Source organism: Scomber scombrus, chromosome 12 (genome assembly GCF_963691925.1).
Source record: "Scomber scombrus chromosome 12, fScoSco1.1, whole genome shotgun sequence".
Classification (NCBI taxonomy): domain Eukaryota; kingdom Metazoa; phylum Chordata; class Actinopteri; order Scombriformes; family Scombridae; genus Scomber; species Scomber scombrus.
In genome coordinates this window covers 10,069,768-10,089,387 of record NC_084981.1, presented here as the reverse complement: position 1 = coordinate 10,089,387, position 19,620 = coordinate 10,069,768, and the positions used below count along the sequence as shown (strand labels likewise).

Sequence of the window (19,620 nt, the reverse complement as noted above, 5' to 3'; positions counted from 1 at the left end):
TCGTGGCCACTGTATTGTCTGAGAGGAATGTGCAATAGAGATGTTCAAGAAGATAAATATATTCCCTGTTTGAGGGGAGAGATGCCTCACTGTCCGTGAGCAGTGCCTGGTTGTGGGATATATTGATTACATCCAAAGCCAGATTGCCTTTCAGGTGTAAGATGTCACAGTCTTTCGACATCACTAAAATGTATCTGACGGGTCAGGAGGAGCAGCAGAAGGTTGGTGGGTTGGAAGGTTGGGAGGGGTGGGAGAGGTGGGAGGGGGTACTGCGCTGTGCTGCGGGTGTTTGTTTTTGTTCCACAGCCTCCTGACCCTGGTTTGATCTTGAGGGTCCATCTAAAGGGAGACGTCTGTTACCTTGCCCCTCACCCACACTCACACCATTCTCCATTAGCTTGATTATGTGTTATTACAGAGCACCCTCTTTTCATCAGAGCTAATCTGTGTTGCTGGGAGACCCTCTGCCCTATTCAAATACAGAACCTTCCCCTTCAAACATCATCCCTCTCTGTCCTGGATCCCCTTTTGCTTTGAAAAAGGATCCTGGGTCTTTAAAAAGTGGACGGGGTCCCTGAACCATTCAAGGTGTATCCAATGCCTTGCGCTCAGCAAGGCTCTTAAATGCAAAACAGACGGTGGAGCAAATAAAGATCAAAGGCAGCAGCCTTGCCTGCCTGGCCCGCTGTCCTCACATGCCAAGCGGTGCTGTCACAGTGAATCACAGCCATGCAGCTTCCGTGCTCATGGTGCCTCCCCCTCCCCTCCCTTCCCCTTTACTCACCACCTCAGGGCCACCAACCCCCCCAACACTATTACAGCCCCGTGTGCCAGTGTCTTACATTGAAAAACACTCACACACACACCGTTTGTCAGATGAAGCCAGAACTGAGGACAGTCAGACATCTCTCACCTTTATTCACATCAAGATCCTCTCCTGGTGTGTTAAGAGTTAACAGTTGAGCAATTGCAAACATGCCTTAGTGCTTTATTCATTCCTTCTAAGCTGTGTGTGTGCATGGTGACTCAAAATTAATGTTATTTTTCTATGCAATGACCCATTGGATCTAAAATAAAGTCTGCCTCTTTAAAAGTCAATTTGCATTAGATTGAAGCTTACTTCCCCTCACTACTTCTGGCATGTGATGTAAGCATAGCATATAAAATGTGTGGTGGTACATTGGTCATAAGTTTAGCCCAATGAAAGGCATGGTTGAATATAATAACTCTTTTATAAGGAGGGAAAGTAGATTTATGTTCCTCTGCTGTCCTCATTTGTCCAACGGCTTTGTGTGTTTGGATTTATGAGCAGGCGCATGTTGCAGTATATAAGCTTTAGTTTGAGCTGGTATAGCAAGACATGGGCCAGGGGCAGGTGCCACTCAAGCCACTCAGCCTCATCTACCACAATGATGCTCAGTTCACGGTGATCATACTGTATATGTCTAAGTGAACTAGAGCGTTATGTTCTCACTGCCATTGTTTTGCCATAGACGGTGTGGCTGCAGCATCTCATCCATTTCCTGGAAAGCAGGGGTTAAGTAAGGCACCCTCCCCTCTCAGATGCTCAACAGCTACTTGACCAGTTTGCTCAGCTGCACACCAAGGCGCATGCCCACACCCAACCGCACACCCCCTCCTCCACCCACCCTTTAACCTGACTCGCTGTGCCAGAGATGCAACCCTATGGCAGCGGCCCTGCCCCTGTTTTGCTGCTATAGGACAGAAGGGGTGACGGTTGAGAGGGAGGAATACGGCGGTAAGATAAGTAACCTCCTGGTGCAGGTCAGCTATTCCAGATTAGAAGACCAAAGACAAACCTTTTAATTAGGCTTGCTGCGCAGTAAGGGCCCTGCGGTATTGCGGCCCAGACACTTCCTGCATTGTGCTACACCACCCATAAAGTAGCAGAGCGAGGGAGTGAGTGAAAGAAAGTGAGGGCGAGAGGCTAAAAATGACTCTGCCACATCTGCGCCACACCACAAAACAAAGAGATGCCTGATTGCCAACATGCACCCCATGTTTTGCTTTGTAAGGTATTTACCTCCAGTACAAGAACCCCCTACAGCGAGCACCAGCGTGCACAACACAAAGCACATGAACCTGCTGTAATGAGAAGTATTCCTGCAAAAATGTTGACTTAATCATTAATTAAACATTACCCATCCAACTTTCCACTGCTGTCTTCCTCTTTTTTAACTCCTCTTGTTTTCTTATTGCCACAGTAAGCTCATGTGTGGAGACCTACTGAGAAATCCCAGAGCCAGCCCTGTCAAACTCGGTCTTAAAGAGTGTAAGTACGTTGGACATAATTTCTTTCTCATAACAAAAATAGAGGCAAAATACCAACAATCATATCTTGGTAATGCTTAATGAGCCCTTTCGGATCCTTGACAATATACCACTAATATGGTGCTTTGCATCCTTTGAAACATACCAGAGTCCTGGAAATAGTAACACAAAAGCGAGGCCTCACTGACGCCCCACAGCCAACGCAAAAAGTTTTTCTCTGTGCTCACTGCACTCATTCGTTTATATCTGCCCTTGCATACAATTTCACACCAATTACAATGAGACTTAAATGCTCCTACCTGCACCTCGGAGCAAGCTGTGTTAGTGTTTTGCGGGGAGGGGAGAAGAATTGGAAGACGAAAAGTGAGGAGGGCGTACGAATAATTGCCTGCTCTCGAGACGCGTGGAGCCTGTCTGGGGAAGAGATACTTGAGGAGGAGTAGGAGGAGGAGGAGGGGTGGAGGTATGTCATCAATTTGAGCTCGGCCCTAATATTTCAAAATATAGACCAACACCTCGCTTTGATCTTCGTGGCCTGTGCAGCAGACGGTCTGCTAAGATAATCATCCATGCTGGTTACAGTAATCTTAGCCTGGAACCATGCTTTTACTGAGGAGTGGGACAGATGACATAAAAAAAAGAAAGCTTTACACACTACAGCTCTGATAATACAGACAGAGAAATTTGCATTGTATCAGAGATTTACAGCGAGTATTTAAAGGTGGGTTGATGATAATTTTAAAAAAGGCTGTGTTTGGGATATATAGGTCGAAGGACGTGCGTGGAAGATTTTTGTATGAAAAGTGAAGCAACTAGGCGGTTGCAAGTAGCGCCTCAGGGGTGTGGAACGTGCTGAGGCCTGCTGCATTATAAAGACAAGCCCCTGCACTCGGCCAGCTATGCCGTACACAAGACTGGAGGAATGAGGGCACCATGAATGCTTTCTCTGTGTGACAATGACTCCAGCACTCAGAGGAGAGAATGGTCAGAGGTCCCCGCTACGGACAGGCAATGTTGAGTGTGTGTGTGTGCGCGCGCATGTGTACACTGAGAAATTACTCAGGAATGTGAGCATACATGCCAAAGACAAAGAATTTGAGTCGCATTCAAGGGAACCTTTCCCTCCTCACCCTCTGAAGAAATATCACAATCCCATCAAAAGGCCTGGCCTCAGAGCCACACTGGATGGAACTAATGGAAGTCTTGTGCACTGGCTTAAGCCCGTTGGACGACTTTAATTGTTGAGTTGAGATGGATTTTTTTTTTTTACTTGCAATGAATTTCCTTTGACAGGATGGAAATCTAATAGCAGCTGATCCAACTTCTCTGGAAATATTGTTAATTAACCACCTTTAGGGAGGCCATACATGTGAGGTGAACTTGGCAAATCAGAGCAAACGTTTTTTTGTTTTCTAGTAACACATTTATTGGCTTTTTAAAAATTTATTTATAGATTTATATCTCAAAAATCTTTCCGTACAATTGTATTCACACATTCTTTACGCTCTGTAATGGTTTAATCCTAACTTGAGACGGGGATGAGCAAAGTTGAGGAGAGGAGTCTCAAGTTAGCATTCAGCCATATGTGAATCAGAAACCACAGTCATAGACACCCAACTCAGACACAGCTACAACTTAATAAATACTTTACAAAAATAATGCAGGATTTTTACAAGGAAGATCTGCCTCTGAGAGACAGGAGGGGACACGGTTGTAAATTATTGGTACAAAACAAAACAAAAACAAAAAAACAAAAAAAATTAAATGTGCATGCTAAATAAACATACTCACAAGCTTACATGAGAACCTGGATATTGCAAATGGGAGACAAATTGGGAAAAAATGGTAAAAGTTTCGTACCCTGTCCTCTGTCCTCCTCCCCTCCGCCCCCCCAAATTCCCAACACATTCCTGAAGGATCTCATTATTCTATTACCACAGGCCTCTCATATTCACCAGACATAAACAAACTATGGAGACAAACATGGACACAATCTAAATGGACATACCTACAATAATAATTTTCCCTTTTTAAGAACAGAAACTCAGTTCTCCCTTTAGCGACCAAATCTGAAAGAGTTATAATTGGAAAGACAATTACTGGAAAAATTGTCATTAATTTTTCCATATTATTATTATTTTTTTTTAAACATTAAAAAAACAAAGCATTGTTTTGTGCCTGGTTTTGGTGAAGTCAAGAGAAGTTCCTTGTGTCCAAGTGAGGGTTCTGACTCTGTTGGATTATAAATCCTCTTGGTTCAAAAGAGCAGTAAGTCCTCTTCCTCAGAGCCTAAAATGTTCATGTGTTATTTAACCTAAAAGAGAATGAAGAATGGTTTCAGCACCATTTTGAGGTTTAGCAGAATATCTATGCAGTGTGTTTTTTTCCTTTTGCTTCAAAGCAGGCTAGAATTCCCTTGCTTCTTCAATCTGTTTGTAGAAGTCCTCATCCTGAGGGTTGTCAGGACACTTTTGTCCGTTGTTTGGTGGCCTTGCCTGGTTGTAGCGGCTCCAGTCTCCCTTGCAGATGATCCAAGGCAAGATGTCCACCTTATAATGCAGGTCGGCTGAGAACTCTGTGCTGATGAGGTTGGGCGTGCCGGCCCCTTTGCCGCGAGTGATGAGCTTCATGTTGTCATCGTAGCAGCAGTGCTGTGCAGCCAGTGTGGTGGATTCCAGCGTCAGCATGGAGCGGATGCAGTAACGCGCTGTAGGCTTGTAGATCTCCAGCTTCTCTTTTGGCCCGCTGGCATCTTTCCAACGGAAATCTCTGCGTGTAGGAGCATCATGTACATCAGCCGTGCTGTATGCCACCTCAGTGGGGTAAGAGCAAGGGCAGCTGGGAAGGTCGTTCGCCACCTTGCTCATATATTTCTTCAAGAAGTCGCTCTTGCAGTTCATCCATCGCTCACAGCTGTCTGTGTCTGGAAGACATGAAGACACTTTTAAATGCTCCCTCCTGACAGTCAAAGATCAAACCAGAAGTGTGAGAAGGTGTAACTTATGACATGAAGGTGTGTTTTCTCTGGGCTGATTGAGAACAGACAGACACTGAGAGAGAGAGAGAGAGAGAGAGAGAGAGAGAGAGAGAGAGAGAGAGAGAGAGAGAGAGAGAGAGAGAGAGAGAGAGAGAGAGAGAGAGAGAGAGAGAGAGAGAGAGAGAGAGAGAGAGAAGAGAGAGAGAAAGAGAGAGAAAGAGAGAGAGAGAGAGAGAGAGAGAGAGAGAGAGAGAGAGAGAAACACAGAGACACAGAGACACAGAGAGAGAGAGAGAGAGCGAGCAGTGGCATACTGTGCTCTTCCTGCTCTGCACTGTAATGGAGCGCAGCCCGAACACGAGGAATGCCAAATGTGTGCAGAAACGCTGCTGCCAGATGGATGAACTGCCTTTGATAGTGTCAGAACAGTTAAATGAGGGATAGTCTGTCGTATGACAAGACAAGGCTTATCTTACCAACACCAAAGAGCTCCGTGGCATTGAACTCATCTGTCCCAGCGAGCAGGCTCACTTCAGTAGCCGCTGTCTTGAAGGCATCTTCAATACCTTTTGAGAGATGAATGCACATGGAAGGATGATCAAAAGATGAAATCTTTACACTTACAAACCATCCTGTAATATCCATAAACACTGTCTTTACTATTGGATTACTATTTAGCTCTAGGATCCAAAATCAAGACTTCACCTGGGCAGTTGGGCATATCACAGGTCCTGGACTCAGTGGCTGTACAGGCATAACCACATGACCTGGTTCTCTTCTGGTTGCCATTTCCACAAGTGACACTGCACGCTGACCAGTTACTCCAGTCCCCATCGCCGTCCATGTAGTCTGGATCAGAGAGAAAGAGGAGAGAGAGATCCTCAGCTCTGATGCAGGCCACATGCTGAACTTACTCAGGCCTGTTAGCATGCCTCACTAATAATAAGTGGGGGGAAGACATAAAGGGGGAAATGGGAAGGGGGGGGGGCCCCTCAAAGTTCTCTTTGACTTTGCCCCTCAAAGCAGATACCAGGCGCACACATACACACGCACATACACTATGCTATACATGCAAACACAGAGTTGGTGAGCAAATAACTCCAAGGCAATAGGAACAGCATGTGTGTTCAGTCAGTAAGCAAAGTAACAGAGGAACTTTTTTGCAAATTCCAAAAAAGCTACAAGACATCCGGCAGGCAATTTACAAATAGAAATTTTCTCTGCAGCCTGAATATCTTTGGCACAGTGGCACTGGACACCGTTCAGTTGCTCTATCTGTGATTCATTGGTTTGAAAATGGGAAGTGAAATGGCAAGAAATCCTCTTTAACTCCAATTATCATTGAGCAGATCACTGTAATGGGTATACATGGAAACAGTTACACCAGGCTCTACAAGCACCTCACCCCACCACATGCAAACACACACACACACACACACATCTTGAAAGCAGTACTCTATCAATGAGGGGAATTAATGTGGGCATGTTGGGATGGAAGTATTTCTGGCAGGGGTCCAAACCTTCCTATACACACCCCCCCTACCCACCTCCCTCCCACTGCCATCTGCCCCTCATTATGAGCATTTTGTATGAATACAGGCCAGATAGCCATCAAGGGCCGCTTCCCTCCCCCTTCCATAGATTATTAGGGCCAAAGAGCTGGTGGCAGCTCAGACCAAAATTTTGAATTCAGAAAACGTGATAATAAGCAGCCCTCAGACCACAGAAGAGACGACTGAATGCTCTATCAACGGTCTGTGAAGGATGACCTTCACTGCCCGTCCACAATTATGATGCTTAAGGTTGAAAACCAGGACAGTAATGATGACAAAATATTTCCTTGTCCATTAGTGTGGTATGAAATAAAGGATGAATGAGAGCTGTCCGCAGTGATAAGCCAGAAACATTAAATATGGGCTACGGTTTGACAGAAAAAGATTATAAAATCGCGTTCCTAACCGCCGTAGTGCAAGTGCAAGTGGATAAAATGACATTTTCCACAGAGCATGCATTCCTGTTCACCCACGTTGGTTTGGGCATGCTACAACTCGGGCCGGACACATACTGTATGACAGCGAGTGTAAATTCTTCCACGGCAGATTTATCTGTGGGGTTACTTTTGGAGAGTGTTGTGAGACTGGTGTGGCAGCCCGACAGTGCTTCTGGCCCCGTTCCTGCTCCTGAACTTTGATGTTGCGAGGCGTTTAAACTGTGTTACATAGCTAGCTCCACGCCACAGAGGAATCCATCTCATAAAAGAGTGTTAAAGGCTTCAATCAGGGGCTCCCAAAGGCTCGCCTGGGATGACTGCACTTATTATGGTGACAGCTTAAATCAGCAAATCTGCAAATTACAGATTCCACATCAGAGTATGGCCATCTGTGGAAACGCTGAAGACCAGTCCTCTAATAAAAGACTATGAATCCTACATATTCTTGTGTGCATTGTGCGCTCATTTCCTTGCACACAACACGCACTTGTGTCATTCTCACCATATTCAGTTTGAGCTTTGCTTCCTCCTCCGGTGCCTCCTCTTCTATCCCAGTCTACCGGCGGTCTGAGGAAGTTGCTGTCCTCAGTTTTGCTTCCGTAGGAGCGGTCGCGGTCCTTTGTCTGATGAGTGGTTGAAGATGAGGAGGAGGTGGAGGAGGAGGAGGAGGAGGAGGAGGAAGTGTGGGGCCACCAGTTTCTCCAGTTAGGAGAAGCCCAGCTAGGTTTGCTCTCCTTACGAAGTCCTTTTTCTGGCTCATGGCCCTCCAACCCATCCACCACTTCAATGGTCACCTGTGTTAAAGAAACACAGAGAGTAAAAATACAGTTTTTATTTTGGACAGAATGGGTCAATCAGGTGTAGAGAGGTGACACTTTCTGATACCCCTAACCACACAATATTACTCCCTCCCCCTTTCTATCTTAACACATGTGCTTCCCAGATGAGGGGGGGACCACCTCCCCTGCCCCACAGCCACCCTCCCACCTCTTGGGCTCTCTCCACCTAAACACAAAGTTCAAAGGGCTACTCAGCCTCCTCCAGACCATGAAAGCCAGATGAATCCCAGGATCAAAGACACCCCCCTTCCTCCTCCTCCTCTTCTCCCACAGCCTCACGCCCTTGCTCAATTGGTTGCTCCGCTCTCTTCCCACATCTTGAGATGTTAATACACTTTGTTCGTGCTCGGATTTAGCAGTGATGCTCTCAGAAATGGAAAGACCCCCTTGCTGGATTAGACAGGAGAATGATTTAAACATGGCAGCGGTTACCCGGCCATCTGCACGCTGAGGGACTTATAGGCAATGGCTCGCCACACATTTACATAAGCTGCCGTCTGTCTTCCTGCCCACGGGTTAGTAGCGAGGTATTGATGGTTAGTGTCTGCCTTTCAGATGTCATTATGATGGACGTGAGACCTCAGCGTCTATCTAAAGCTTCGCTACGAGCCAGGATGTGTGAAAGAACACAGGGGGAGAAGGAAGGAGGAAGGGAGGGGGGAGAAAAAAGGGGGTAGTGATGTGCACCAAACTATTCTCCCTCTTCCTGTTTGCTCTTCCTGCACTGTGTGCTTGAGTAGCCATGTCTTACAAAGTGAGTGAAAGCATGAAAGCATGCCGGCAGGTGCGCAGACACACATGATCACCTGTATGTTGGGGTTCTGTCCATTGATATCGGCTTTGGAGAGGTCGGGGAAATTGTGCAGATCTAGAAGGAAAGCTCCGGGGCCGTCCCTGTGTACGTTGCTGCCTGTGCCTTGCGCCCAGGGGAGGGTGGCGGGCCGGTGAGCCAACCGATGTTCTGGACCAGATCTCCGGTCTTCAGGTGCCAGTTGGGCCGATGAGCTACTTTTTGCATTTATATTGTTCTGCTGAGGAGAGAAAGAAACATGATATCAATTTGTTGTTGGTTTGTGCATCTGTGATATAAGATTATTGAAACCTTTAAAAAAAACAACATATTTTCTTGTGCTTTTAATTCAAACTAATGTGAATGTGAAGAACCCTGTCGTCACTTGGCGTATCCAGAGACTGCACACTCAGCAACGTTATATTGATCTCTCATGTTGACAAGGGGTTCATGTGGCCGTGACCTCTGTCATAAATCCTGCAGACAGTGGATTCTTGACTGCTGGGAGTCCAGAGAAAAAAAGTCACTTAAACAGTGGGACAAACACAGTTCTGTGTCAGTCTGCTTCAACCAAAACATAATCCATCTAGAGTCTATTCAAAGCCAATGTCACAGCTGGACTGTATATTTTTCCATTTTTAACTGACAGACTACGCTGCTGCTTTACCATAGTAATGTGATGTGGACATATATAGCCTGTTCTGGTGCTGACTGTGAGAAAAAGAACTATGTGAGAGTGATGGTTTTCCAGCACTGAGGCTATACAGAGAAAGCTAAGCAAACATTGCAAAAATAATTATGTCTGCCTTCTTGTAGACAGAAAAACATTTGGTCTTCTGTCAAGGGGGTTGTAAATTTACCCCAAGAGGACAGTTCAAGCATATGTCCCCTGTCAGGTATGCACAGAAGGAACAATTACTCCTCAATTGGACAGACAGCCATAAGTAGTCAGTAATCATCCATTCTGGGGTGGCAGAAAATAAGATCAAAGCAAGCCATCAATCATGTTTCTTGTTTTCTTTTTTCATGTCCCATTTCTTCCTCCACTGTGTTTTTGCGGCCGGGCTGAGGCCTGAGAATATGGCAGCAGTGCTGTAATGTTGCGGTGGCCCAGTCACAGACAAAGTGTCAGCTCAGCCACATTGTGGTGGGCATAAAAGCCCCCAGTGGAGCTGTTTGTGTCTGTCCAAGGTGCACTGCTGCACAATATAGGTGCTGTAAATGGAGCTGCGCAGCATGGCAGGAAGCAAACGTACATGTAACTTTAATTCAGCTGCACTGGGGACAGCAGCTTAATTCAGTCCCCTGGGACAGATGAAATTAATATGATAATTCGATCAAAGACTTCAAAAACTTTACAGCACATTTCTTAATGTGAGCTACTGCCATAATTACAATGATTATACAATTGGCCATAATTTTGAGGAGGAAGAGTAGATAGTTCTGCATTTAGCCTGTAACCACCAAATAAAAAGTGGGGGAGGTTTTAGATGAGATGAAGAGATTTGATGAGAATTTATGCTCAAAATCATAAAAATTTAAGGACAGACGCCTTTGACACTACAGATTCCAATTCAAACCGCACATTTCTCTTCCACGACCAAACAATTACAGCTGAGAGGTCGAAACAGAAAAAGGTCAATTCAATGGTGGTGGTTTGTGCTTCGGCTATCGGCCCTTTGTGTTAACATCACAGGATCCTCTTTGGTTCTATCACAAGTACTTTGGGCTTTGAGATGCCCATGTGATAACCCTGCCTTTCAAGTTCCCAGCCTTCAGAAGTCACTCACTGGCTGTAATTGAGCTCCACCGAGGGAGCAGCCCCAACACAACACTTACAGGTCCAATCATGATGGTTAATACATACATAAAATAGTAAATAAAGTAAAAAAGCTGTGGTTAGCCGGTGGATAGCATTTAACTGCAGACCACACAAGCACTCGAGTCTAGACATTATAGCTTTATGATACAGATACTATAAACAATCATTTAAATCCACTGCCAGAAAAAAACCTGATTACCACACATTTCACAGCCACTGAATACAAACAATTTCTCTTTCACCATCTTAAGTCTGTGAGCAAATTCACCCAGAACATTTTTTAATGGGCAGCCTACTGTTTAAAAACATGAAATTTACTATTTCTCCGTCAGGCGCGCTATTAAAATAGAGCAGACGCCACCACAACTGTTTCAAAATACACAAAGCGTTCAGGTCATGAAACCCAGTGACAGTGTTTACAGGCAGATTAATCTTCCATTACCCAGTCTAATCCTATCTGAATCTTCTGTTGTGTCATATTATGCTGTATTACACATGGCAGGCAGATTATCTAATCCTGACACACATTTGGTTTATTTAAAGTCAAACTTCAAAGTACTCTGATTAATCCCATGGCAACACTCATAGTGATGTTTCGCTCAGCACGGGGAGGCCTTAGGGTATAAGCCTGCTTGTAAACATACACAGTTTGTCTGTTTATGGGCAAATATTGGTAGCTTAGCTCTAATACGATTTGAATTATGTTAAATCCATGTAGATTGCAGACAGTAGGTTCACAACTAACCATGTGAAAGAATTATTGGTTGTTATTGCAGAAAGGTGGTAAAACTGTTTGCTATCAAACTAATTAGGATCCAAAAGATAAAGTAGGAAATGAATCTAATTATCTGCAAATTTATGCAAGTCACTGTGACCACCTTAAACTCGTGGCCACCTTCAAAACAGTACAACAGCAAACACCTGATGTCACCAACCTAGATTCTCTTTGCTGATTTCAAACTAGCAACATTGCAGTTACATCTATAAACTATTATCATCCAAAAAGACCATTTCAGTTTGATTATTTGATTATTTTCCCTTTTAACTTAATTTAACTGAACTGTCATGTTAAATTTTCATTTTTGCCTTTGAACATTCCTGCTTAAACAATAGATGCCTCTGGAATGTGTATGAAGTGTTAACTTTCAGTTTATTTGCACTGAAGTCTCACCTTCTTTGGTGCCAATAGGACAAATGCTGATTTTCTCAACATAGTAAAATACAAGTCTCACATATGATGCAGTGGTATAAAGTCTTGAAATGTAATGTAAATAATGAAACTGAAAGATAATACAGTTGAAAACACAAAAAAATCGAAAGAAATCTAAGCCGTTTTTTCCTGTAAGCACTGTGATTTCACAATCTGTATTTCCATCTGGGGGTTCAGCAGCTTGAAGGACAAACCAATGAAATTTTATATGTCAAAATTACAGAATTTCTTCTGACTAAATCAGTATTTTAGCAGAATGATCAGTAGAGTTGAAAATCATGGAAAAATTAACACCAAGGGCATTCGTCATCAGAAAAGAATTGCAGTTGTGTAAAGTCCATCAATTCATGATAATGTCCACATAAACACCTCTCAATCTTTCCCGGATGACTCTCAATGGAACTTAATGAGAAAAAAATGCCGTTTTCTCATTTTTCTTTCATACAGTCCAGACTGTAACAGTGCACAGGAGTAACTGTTAAAAAATGCTGTCAGCAGTGCTCCTCTGTTGATGGGCTGCCTTACAGTTCCTATCACTCCTCTGCCACCCTCCTCAACGAGGAACATGCTTTAATTTGGAGATCAAAAGTGACACACCATTCTCAGTTCATCTACGGCCTCCCAGGATGTCACCCCCTACTCTCAAAAGCCATGAATGAACACTTGCACACACAAGCCACCCCCTTCTCCCTCCTCCCAGTGTCTCCTCTTCTTTTCCTGCTTCCCCCCTTTTCACTTTGTGAGGGCTGCTTAAAGGGGCATGACTCCATTTTCAATTGGAAGCAACTCAGGGGTCCTTCCCCCAGGGAGGCTGGCAGGAAATGAAGGCAGTGCACATTGTGCCAGATGCTTTTCAGCGCTACACTTACGGAGGTGGAAGAGAAAACTATCCTTCCCCTGTCACACTCCTCATACTGGGCGCACCAATGTGTTTATTTACATGATCAAACTGAAAAGAAACATGGTAGAGAAGTTAGATGAGACTTCTTCAAAATAAAATAACAAGTTCAAGGGTAGAAGCCCAACAATAATTATTCGTGGGTCAGTGATGATAATGTGCCTCAGACCAAAGAGCCTTCTCTCTCCACTACAGGTGCATGGAGCCGAATCCTGTCATTTGTGTTTCTGTGAATGCGACTTTAAATATGACACCTTGGGGTGACAATGCACCCCCTGGGCCGTGACAAGCCTGGCCGAAAGATGACATCACCATCTTCAGTGGCGGACCAGTGAAGCATATCCGCACATAGTCGGAGCATTCATGAGCCAAAAAAAAAACTATTCAGCTTGTCTCAACATGGGGTATGAGTGGCAAGGTTGGCCTCTTTCATCACAAGCCAGAGTTTCTATGTAAATGTGGACAAATGACAAAAGGGATGTTGAGGTTTTGCTGGTTGGAATGGGTGGCATGTGTTTAGTATTTTTTACTGTGATTCCTCAGGAGGGACTCCCTCCTAGTCCAGCCTGTCCAATCCAGTATTTGGCTGTGTGTCAAATATTTGATAAATTCTTGGAATATTTCCTCAGCTTTACATGCTCTAATATCCGACTGAACACAGGCTTGCTGTTGCATATACACAGGTTGGTCTGCAGTGATGTCAGTGATAGTGGAGGTAAGAGAAATTAACCTAACCTGCCTTTAGTCAAAGTAAAAATTCTTTCCATTCATTTCTCTCAAGCCCTGATAAAGCATTTATGTAGGGACCGCATACCAGTTGGTATAAATGACCATTTATCACTGTGGGACATGAAGAAAATATCTCAGTAGCATGCTAAATATACATCAAAAGACAGCTGAAGGATGCTTAACACTCTCTAAAAAAGCCTGTTGATCCCAGACCCGTCTTAACCTTCAGGTCAGGATTTGGTGCTCTACTGGAGTCTGTGTGCTTTATGCTGATGTTAAAATAGGCAGTAAAACTATTAAACCTGTCTTAGGTGGTGTCATGTTGACAAATGTCTCCCTTGTGAATTTTTGTTGAGGCACTACGTTCTAACCTAGACCGCAACCCAAATAGGTTTCAGGATTTCACATGTCATCAAAAGCTGTATTTTAACCAGCCAGAGTCCAGACTTTAAACCTAATGAAAAGTAAAGAAAATGATCGATCCATTTAAAAAAAAAAAAAATCTGTCCTTAATGTACCTTACGTACGGGGGGGGGGGGGGGGGGGGGGTTCAGCTCTGAGCCCCCCGCTTCATCAACTGAACGCTTGAATGACAGTGATGAGTCCATGATGACAGAGAAGTGCCTGAAGCTACAGTTTAACCTCTGACAATAGGGCGGTGTGTCTGGTGTGGGGTGGAGGGGGGGCTGATCTCTGACCCTGCATCATCTTCCTTCCCTCCGCTGGCTGACTGACACTCCCGGGTAGGGGGGCACCCTGGGGAGACCATATCCGTGTGTGCATGTCAACAATCCCCCAAAGAGTCACTGGAACCCCCCGGGGTAATGAATGCTTTATTTTACCTGTGACATGTGAGCATTGCATCAAAACCATCTGGGACCAAATGAAACCCCCTCACATAGGCTATCATCAGTTTTGGAAGTTTTGCATCAATTTCCCCCATCACACCTCAGGAAAGCACCACACCACACTTCTAGATTCCCACACTCACCTCTCTGTGTGCTGTATCCAGGCTCAGAGTTGCATTTCCCTGCTGCAGCGGACTGCTCCGCAACACCGTGATGTGCAAGGTAAGGAGAAGAAGTCCCAGGAGCAGCAGCAGTTCCGCCGCCAGTCGCACCATCCTTTTGACCCGGCCGCTCTTGGGAGCCTGCGGTGTGGCCGGAGCTCCGACTCCGCCTCCTCCCGGTGCAGAGACTCCAATCTCCGGATCCGCCGGGGACGAGGAGCCGCAACACCACTTCGGAGCCACTTCGGGAATCACAATTGCAAAGTTGAAGGGAAAAGGATCGGAGGTGGGGAGGGGGGCGGCAGTCCAGTAACTTGGAAAAAGTGCTTTAGATGAATTTGGATCCAGTGGTTTTCTTTGGAAGCCGAAGGGTTTGTCCCTAAATTAAGAGTGATCCTCTTTTAGTGATGGTTCATATACTTTGATTTAAAGCCACATATTTCAAGAGCTATTGCTTTTGGTCTGCCAATTAACAAAGTGTACAGGATACTGCAGCACTGATACAGCGCTGAGCTTTAATACTTTCCTCTCTTGTTGCGCTATAGTCAGATCTCTAAGCTCAGGAAACTTGCAGCCCAGTTGCCCCGTGGTGTCCCCGCCACATTCTCAGCCTCACACTTCACTTTTCCTCACTTCCACTTCAGCCGCTTTACGCATCTCTTGTTTTGTCCACATTCTGCGCTCCCCAGAGCGTTATTCGAGAGAGCACTTTTGGTTAAACAAAAAGTTCAGGTACTTAAAAAGTGATCTTCCTTGTTAAGACTTCTCGGTGGAGTTGTGTCTGCTTCAAAAAGCATATTCATCCATTCTGGTGCGGATAGTGAGCCCACAGGCTGGCGTGCGTCTCCAACGAGTCCTGCTGGAGGAAACAAGTCAAACCATATCAAACTACTGCTTTCAGAGACACACACGCTGTTCTTGTTGTGCACTCTTGAGGTGGTTTTATACTATACGCCCCTGTGCAGGCGCCCTCCCCCTGGTTAACTCTTTCGTCCCTCTCAACCGGTCCTCCCCAAACTAGAGTATTGCCGGGTGTAACACCATATATGCTTGAGGACATTTGAGTGGGAAACCAACAACAAGTTTATTATGCTCCACTTCTCATAGCAGATTAAATATATATATGCCATTACTTGTCACAACGACACAGACAATGTGTCTCAAATCACCAGAAAATATATTGAGGCAGATTCCATAAAATGTCACGTTTCAGTGGCATTAAACAGGGGAAATGCATTAATGAAGTCACCCCAACATACTTTATTTTTGAGTAACTTCTACTGCTCTGGCACAATAAGGACGGTCTCAAGTAACTTTGGTGGTCCCCGGAGGCGCACTGGGCGCACAGCCGCGCCGTTGCGCAGAGGAAGACACCCGGAGGCGCTCCACAGGAGGTCTGAACTCTCCTGCTGTCATATGTACAGCAGCAGCAGCAGCCTCGTCCCAGTCTGCGATTAACACGCTGCTACGGAAGGTGCTGTAACACTTCACTTAAGCAAGACAAATGGTGCGTAATGTGATTAGCCTTTGTGAGACTTTTTTATTGTCCACTTCAAAGGACAGTTCGCTGTGTCAAATTATGCACCAAGCAGGGATGCTTCTGCGTCAGCATAGGTGACAGTTCACTGAACCCCAAGGCACGGCAGGGACTTTGATAGTATGTGTCGACTTATTTACATCCAGTGGAACAATAATGTTACTGATGAAGACCCAGATCAAATTGTTACCTGGTCAGTGTAATTGTGATAATCTGTCAGTGTTCTTACAGCTCGCAAAAAATCATAAATTAGGACATTTTTCAATTGACAGTATACCCATATATTGGATATTGCGCACGCAAAAGCCTTGATGTCTTGGGCAAACGGCGCGTGACGCATAGATCCGGCTGCACGATGATAATGGACCATCAGCTCAGTCAGTCACTGAAATTTGACCATTCTTGTATCCAAGACACGTTCACACAAAAAAAATGTTTGTGTTACTATCGATATTTTTATGTCATTTTGACTGCAACACATACACTGTACCAGCTACATAGTGTTTGAAAATATGTTGAACTGAAACCCAAACTAAGAAAAACTGCAAGATGTCACCATTAATTACATTTTATTGTCCTGTCCTATCATTCACTCTCAAATGAGGGTAGCAGACTCCATATGTGATGTTTCATAAATAACAGTCAACCTTTCAGCATGATCCTCTGGAATAAATCTGTACTTACTCGGGCTAAATTATAACTAATTTGGGTTAAGTGGCAGGCAGCTACTTTTTATAGTGACACAAAAGCCAGTGACAATGGGACTGAGCGAATGGGAGCAATTCAATACCTGAAATCAGATGAATCAGATGAGTAATGTTACATATAATTATTTCAGTCATTTTAGTGCCATAATTGACTGCATAAGGCTTCCTGTTTCCAAATTATCTCACAAATAACTCATAAAAGTGATCATGTGTCTGAATTAGGCTAAAAATAAATAATAAAGTAAACTCTTCTGTCCTACTGAAATACACCACCTTGGCCTATTCAGTGTGCTCCCTGTTAACAAGTGGCTCCCAGTATGGAGCTTTACAGCAATCTTCAGTTACAGTCTTACTTACACCAGGCACAGCATAGCATAGACCCATGTAAATCTGTCCTTTGTCTGCTTCACTTAAAAAAAAAATCCCTTTCCAGAATAGAAAAATCTCTTTCCAAATGGAAAACAGAGAGCAGCGAGAATGCCTCGCCTGCTTTGGACACAGTGGTGGACATCAAAGGCGTAGCAGAGGATCCCCCCTTCAGAATAGCAGCTACATGCCATTCCAATAAGTGCAGTGTATTTGGATCTGCAGTTCAAAAGAGGCTGGTGCAGGCAGGTCTCTGGGGCCTTGCCACCAGTAGTCTGGCTGCACAGATGTTTTGAATGCCAGCGCAGACCATTTGCCACTTCGGCTAACTCTGAGGGCAGTTAGAAGTGACTGCGGGGAAGTTTGGCAGGACACATGCTTCCCACCTTACCCAACAGTCATACTCACAAATCTGAAATTGATGTCTGTGCAGTGTTGACTGTAATGATTTTATGACAACAGGCCTTATAGAGCAGCTGAAGAACATTTTCTTTTCAGTGCCCAAACAGGATTTGATCATTTAGGATTTTTTTTTTTGCCAGCAGGGTTCATCCAAATTCTTATTTCTAAAGAGATGAATAAAATGTGTTGACTGTCATGGTAACGGCTGTTATATAAAGGGTCTGTGCTTGTATTTAACCAAGCTTGTCGATGTTGTGTCTGCTGACAACCACAGTTTGCTTTCATTTCCTGCTATATCCAACAAGAAACAATTACACACTGAACAATGTATTGCTTTCTCTCTCACACACACATACATACATCATTTTCAGGTTTGCTTACATACAACTAGACTTCCATCACATGCACCACACAAATTTGTCTTCCAGAAGTTGCTGTGATTCAGTTTCTTACATTATAAGTCTGAATATTGACTAAAACAACAAAAAAAAACCTTTAATACAATGTCTTCTTTGAGCTCAGCTGCATTATCAAATATGAGTTTCCTACAAGCATTTTTCCTGCTGTGCAAATGTTATGTGCAAAAATGTGACTGGTAAGTCTCTGCAAGTTAGAGTTTGCCTTTCTGCATAATCACAATAGAGCTCAGTGTTTGAACGCTCCACGTCTGTGACGAGTTATTTTCGAGAGAATTCAAGCTTTAAATGTCTCTTTACACACACCTGTCTTCTGCTGTAAATCCTAAATGAATTTAACAACGGTCACATTTGGACTAAAGGTGAAAGTAAATACAAATTAATAACAGATATCCCCGTCTAAAATTCTGAGGCCCGTCTCTTCCAGATCTTTATGGAACAGTACACTAGTATGACATCACAGATTTGAGGATTAAAGAAACTGTTTTCTATTGTTTCTGGCTATAGGAGCCAGATGGGAATATTTACTTACAGAACAAAGTGATCCAGTATAGAGCAGATTTCAATTGCTTTCTCCTTCAGGGGAAAAGTATCTTGTTTTTTACTTCTCCAAACTTTTTCTCTGCTCTGTCTCTTTTTGTAGTTCATCTACCATCTTTTTCTCAAGGATTATATATTGTATTTTTATCCAATCTCATGTTATCATTATGTTGTTTATGTAGAGGAAAAAAACACAAACACAGTGATGCCCAGCGGGTAAACAAGTGTCGACTAGACCCAATTTTGACACATTGTGAAAACATATTCATCATCCATCTATAATCCTTCCTGTGTTAATCAAATGATTACCCCATACCACGGGAATTTTGAGTTCAGCGCTAATTGCTGGGTTTGGTTTCTGTTGGCTCAGGTGCTGCATACTCTGCATGCTTACCTTCACAACTGTTATGCAGTTTGTGCATGAAGGAGAACAGCAGGTCTTTAAAACATCAATAATTGAGCTGTTAAGACTTGGTGAATATGAGCAGTCTCACCACAAAACAAGCCATAACACCTTTTTTATACTGCACAGGGGTTGTTGAGATTTAATTGCATGTCAAAAAAGTAATTGCCACATGATCTATTATTTACAGGAAGGTTATCATTTACTATGGAGATGAAAGTGTTTTTAGACTGGGACAATTTTTATAAGAACAGCTCACAAATGGAATGCAATGAAGGCATCTTCGGCAATTTTTTGCTTAACCAGTTCAGCCATGAATAGTATAAATAATCATGTGTCAGTTTCAAAGGTAAGGTTCAAGAGTTTTAGAAGTTCACCCTTTAGATAATTAATGACCCTTCCTTATCTAAAACACATTCAGGATGCTTCTACTTGCTGTATATGTGCTTTATTGAAAAAAAATAATATATATATTTATATATATAAATCAGCAATCAAAATATTAGCAATGCATATAATACATTGTATTTTCTTTAAAATTATAACAACATTTTTTTTAAATAAATGGTGACTGATGACAATTTATGATGGGAAAAATGAAATAAAAAAAGGTTTTACATATCCAAATATAGATACTATTCAGAATAAAAGTGTAAAATTATATGAACCCGATTTAATGTAAAATTCAAAAAT

General features: G+C 43.6%; 1 protein-coding gene across 1 annotated transcript; it reads right to left on the bottom strand.

The window, feature by feature from the left end:
- Positions 1 to 4,697: 4,697 nt before the first annotated feature.
- On the bottom strand, positions 4,698 to 14,685 carry ism1 (isthmin 1). The gene is made up of 6 exons (XM_062430802.1): positions 14,539 to 14,685; positions 8,905 to 9,129; positions 7,762 to 8,053; positions 5,975 to 6,118; positions 5,746 to 5,835; positions 4,698 to 5,215 (listed from the first exon to the last, which is right to left on the bottom strand). Exons 1-6 carry the CDS (start codon positions 14,668 to 14,670, stop codon positions 4,698 to 4,700), a joined length of 1,401 nt encoding a protein of 466 aa, XP_062286786.1. The 5' UTR covers positions 14,671 to 14,685.
- Between the last annotated feature and the right edge of the window lie 4,935 nt (positions 14,686 to 19,620).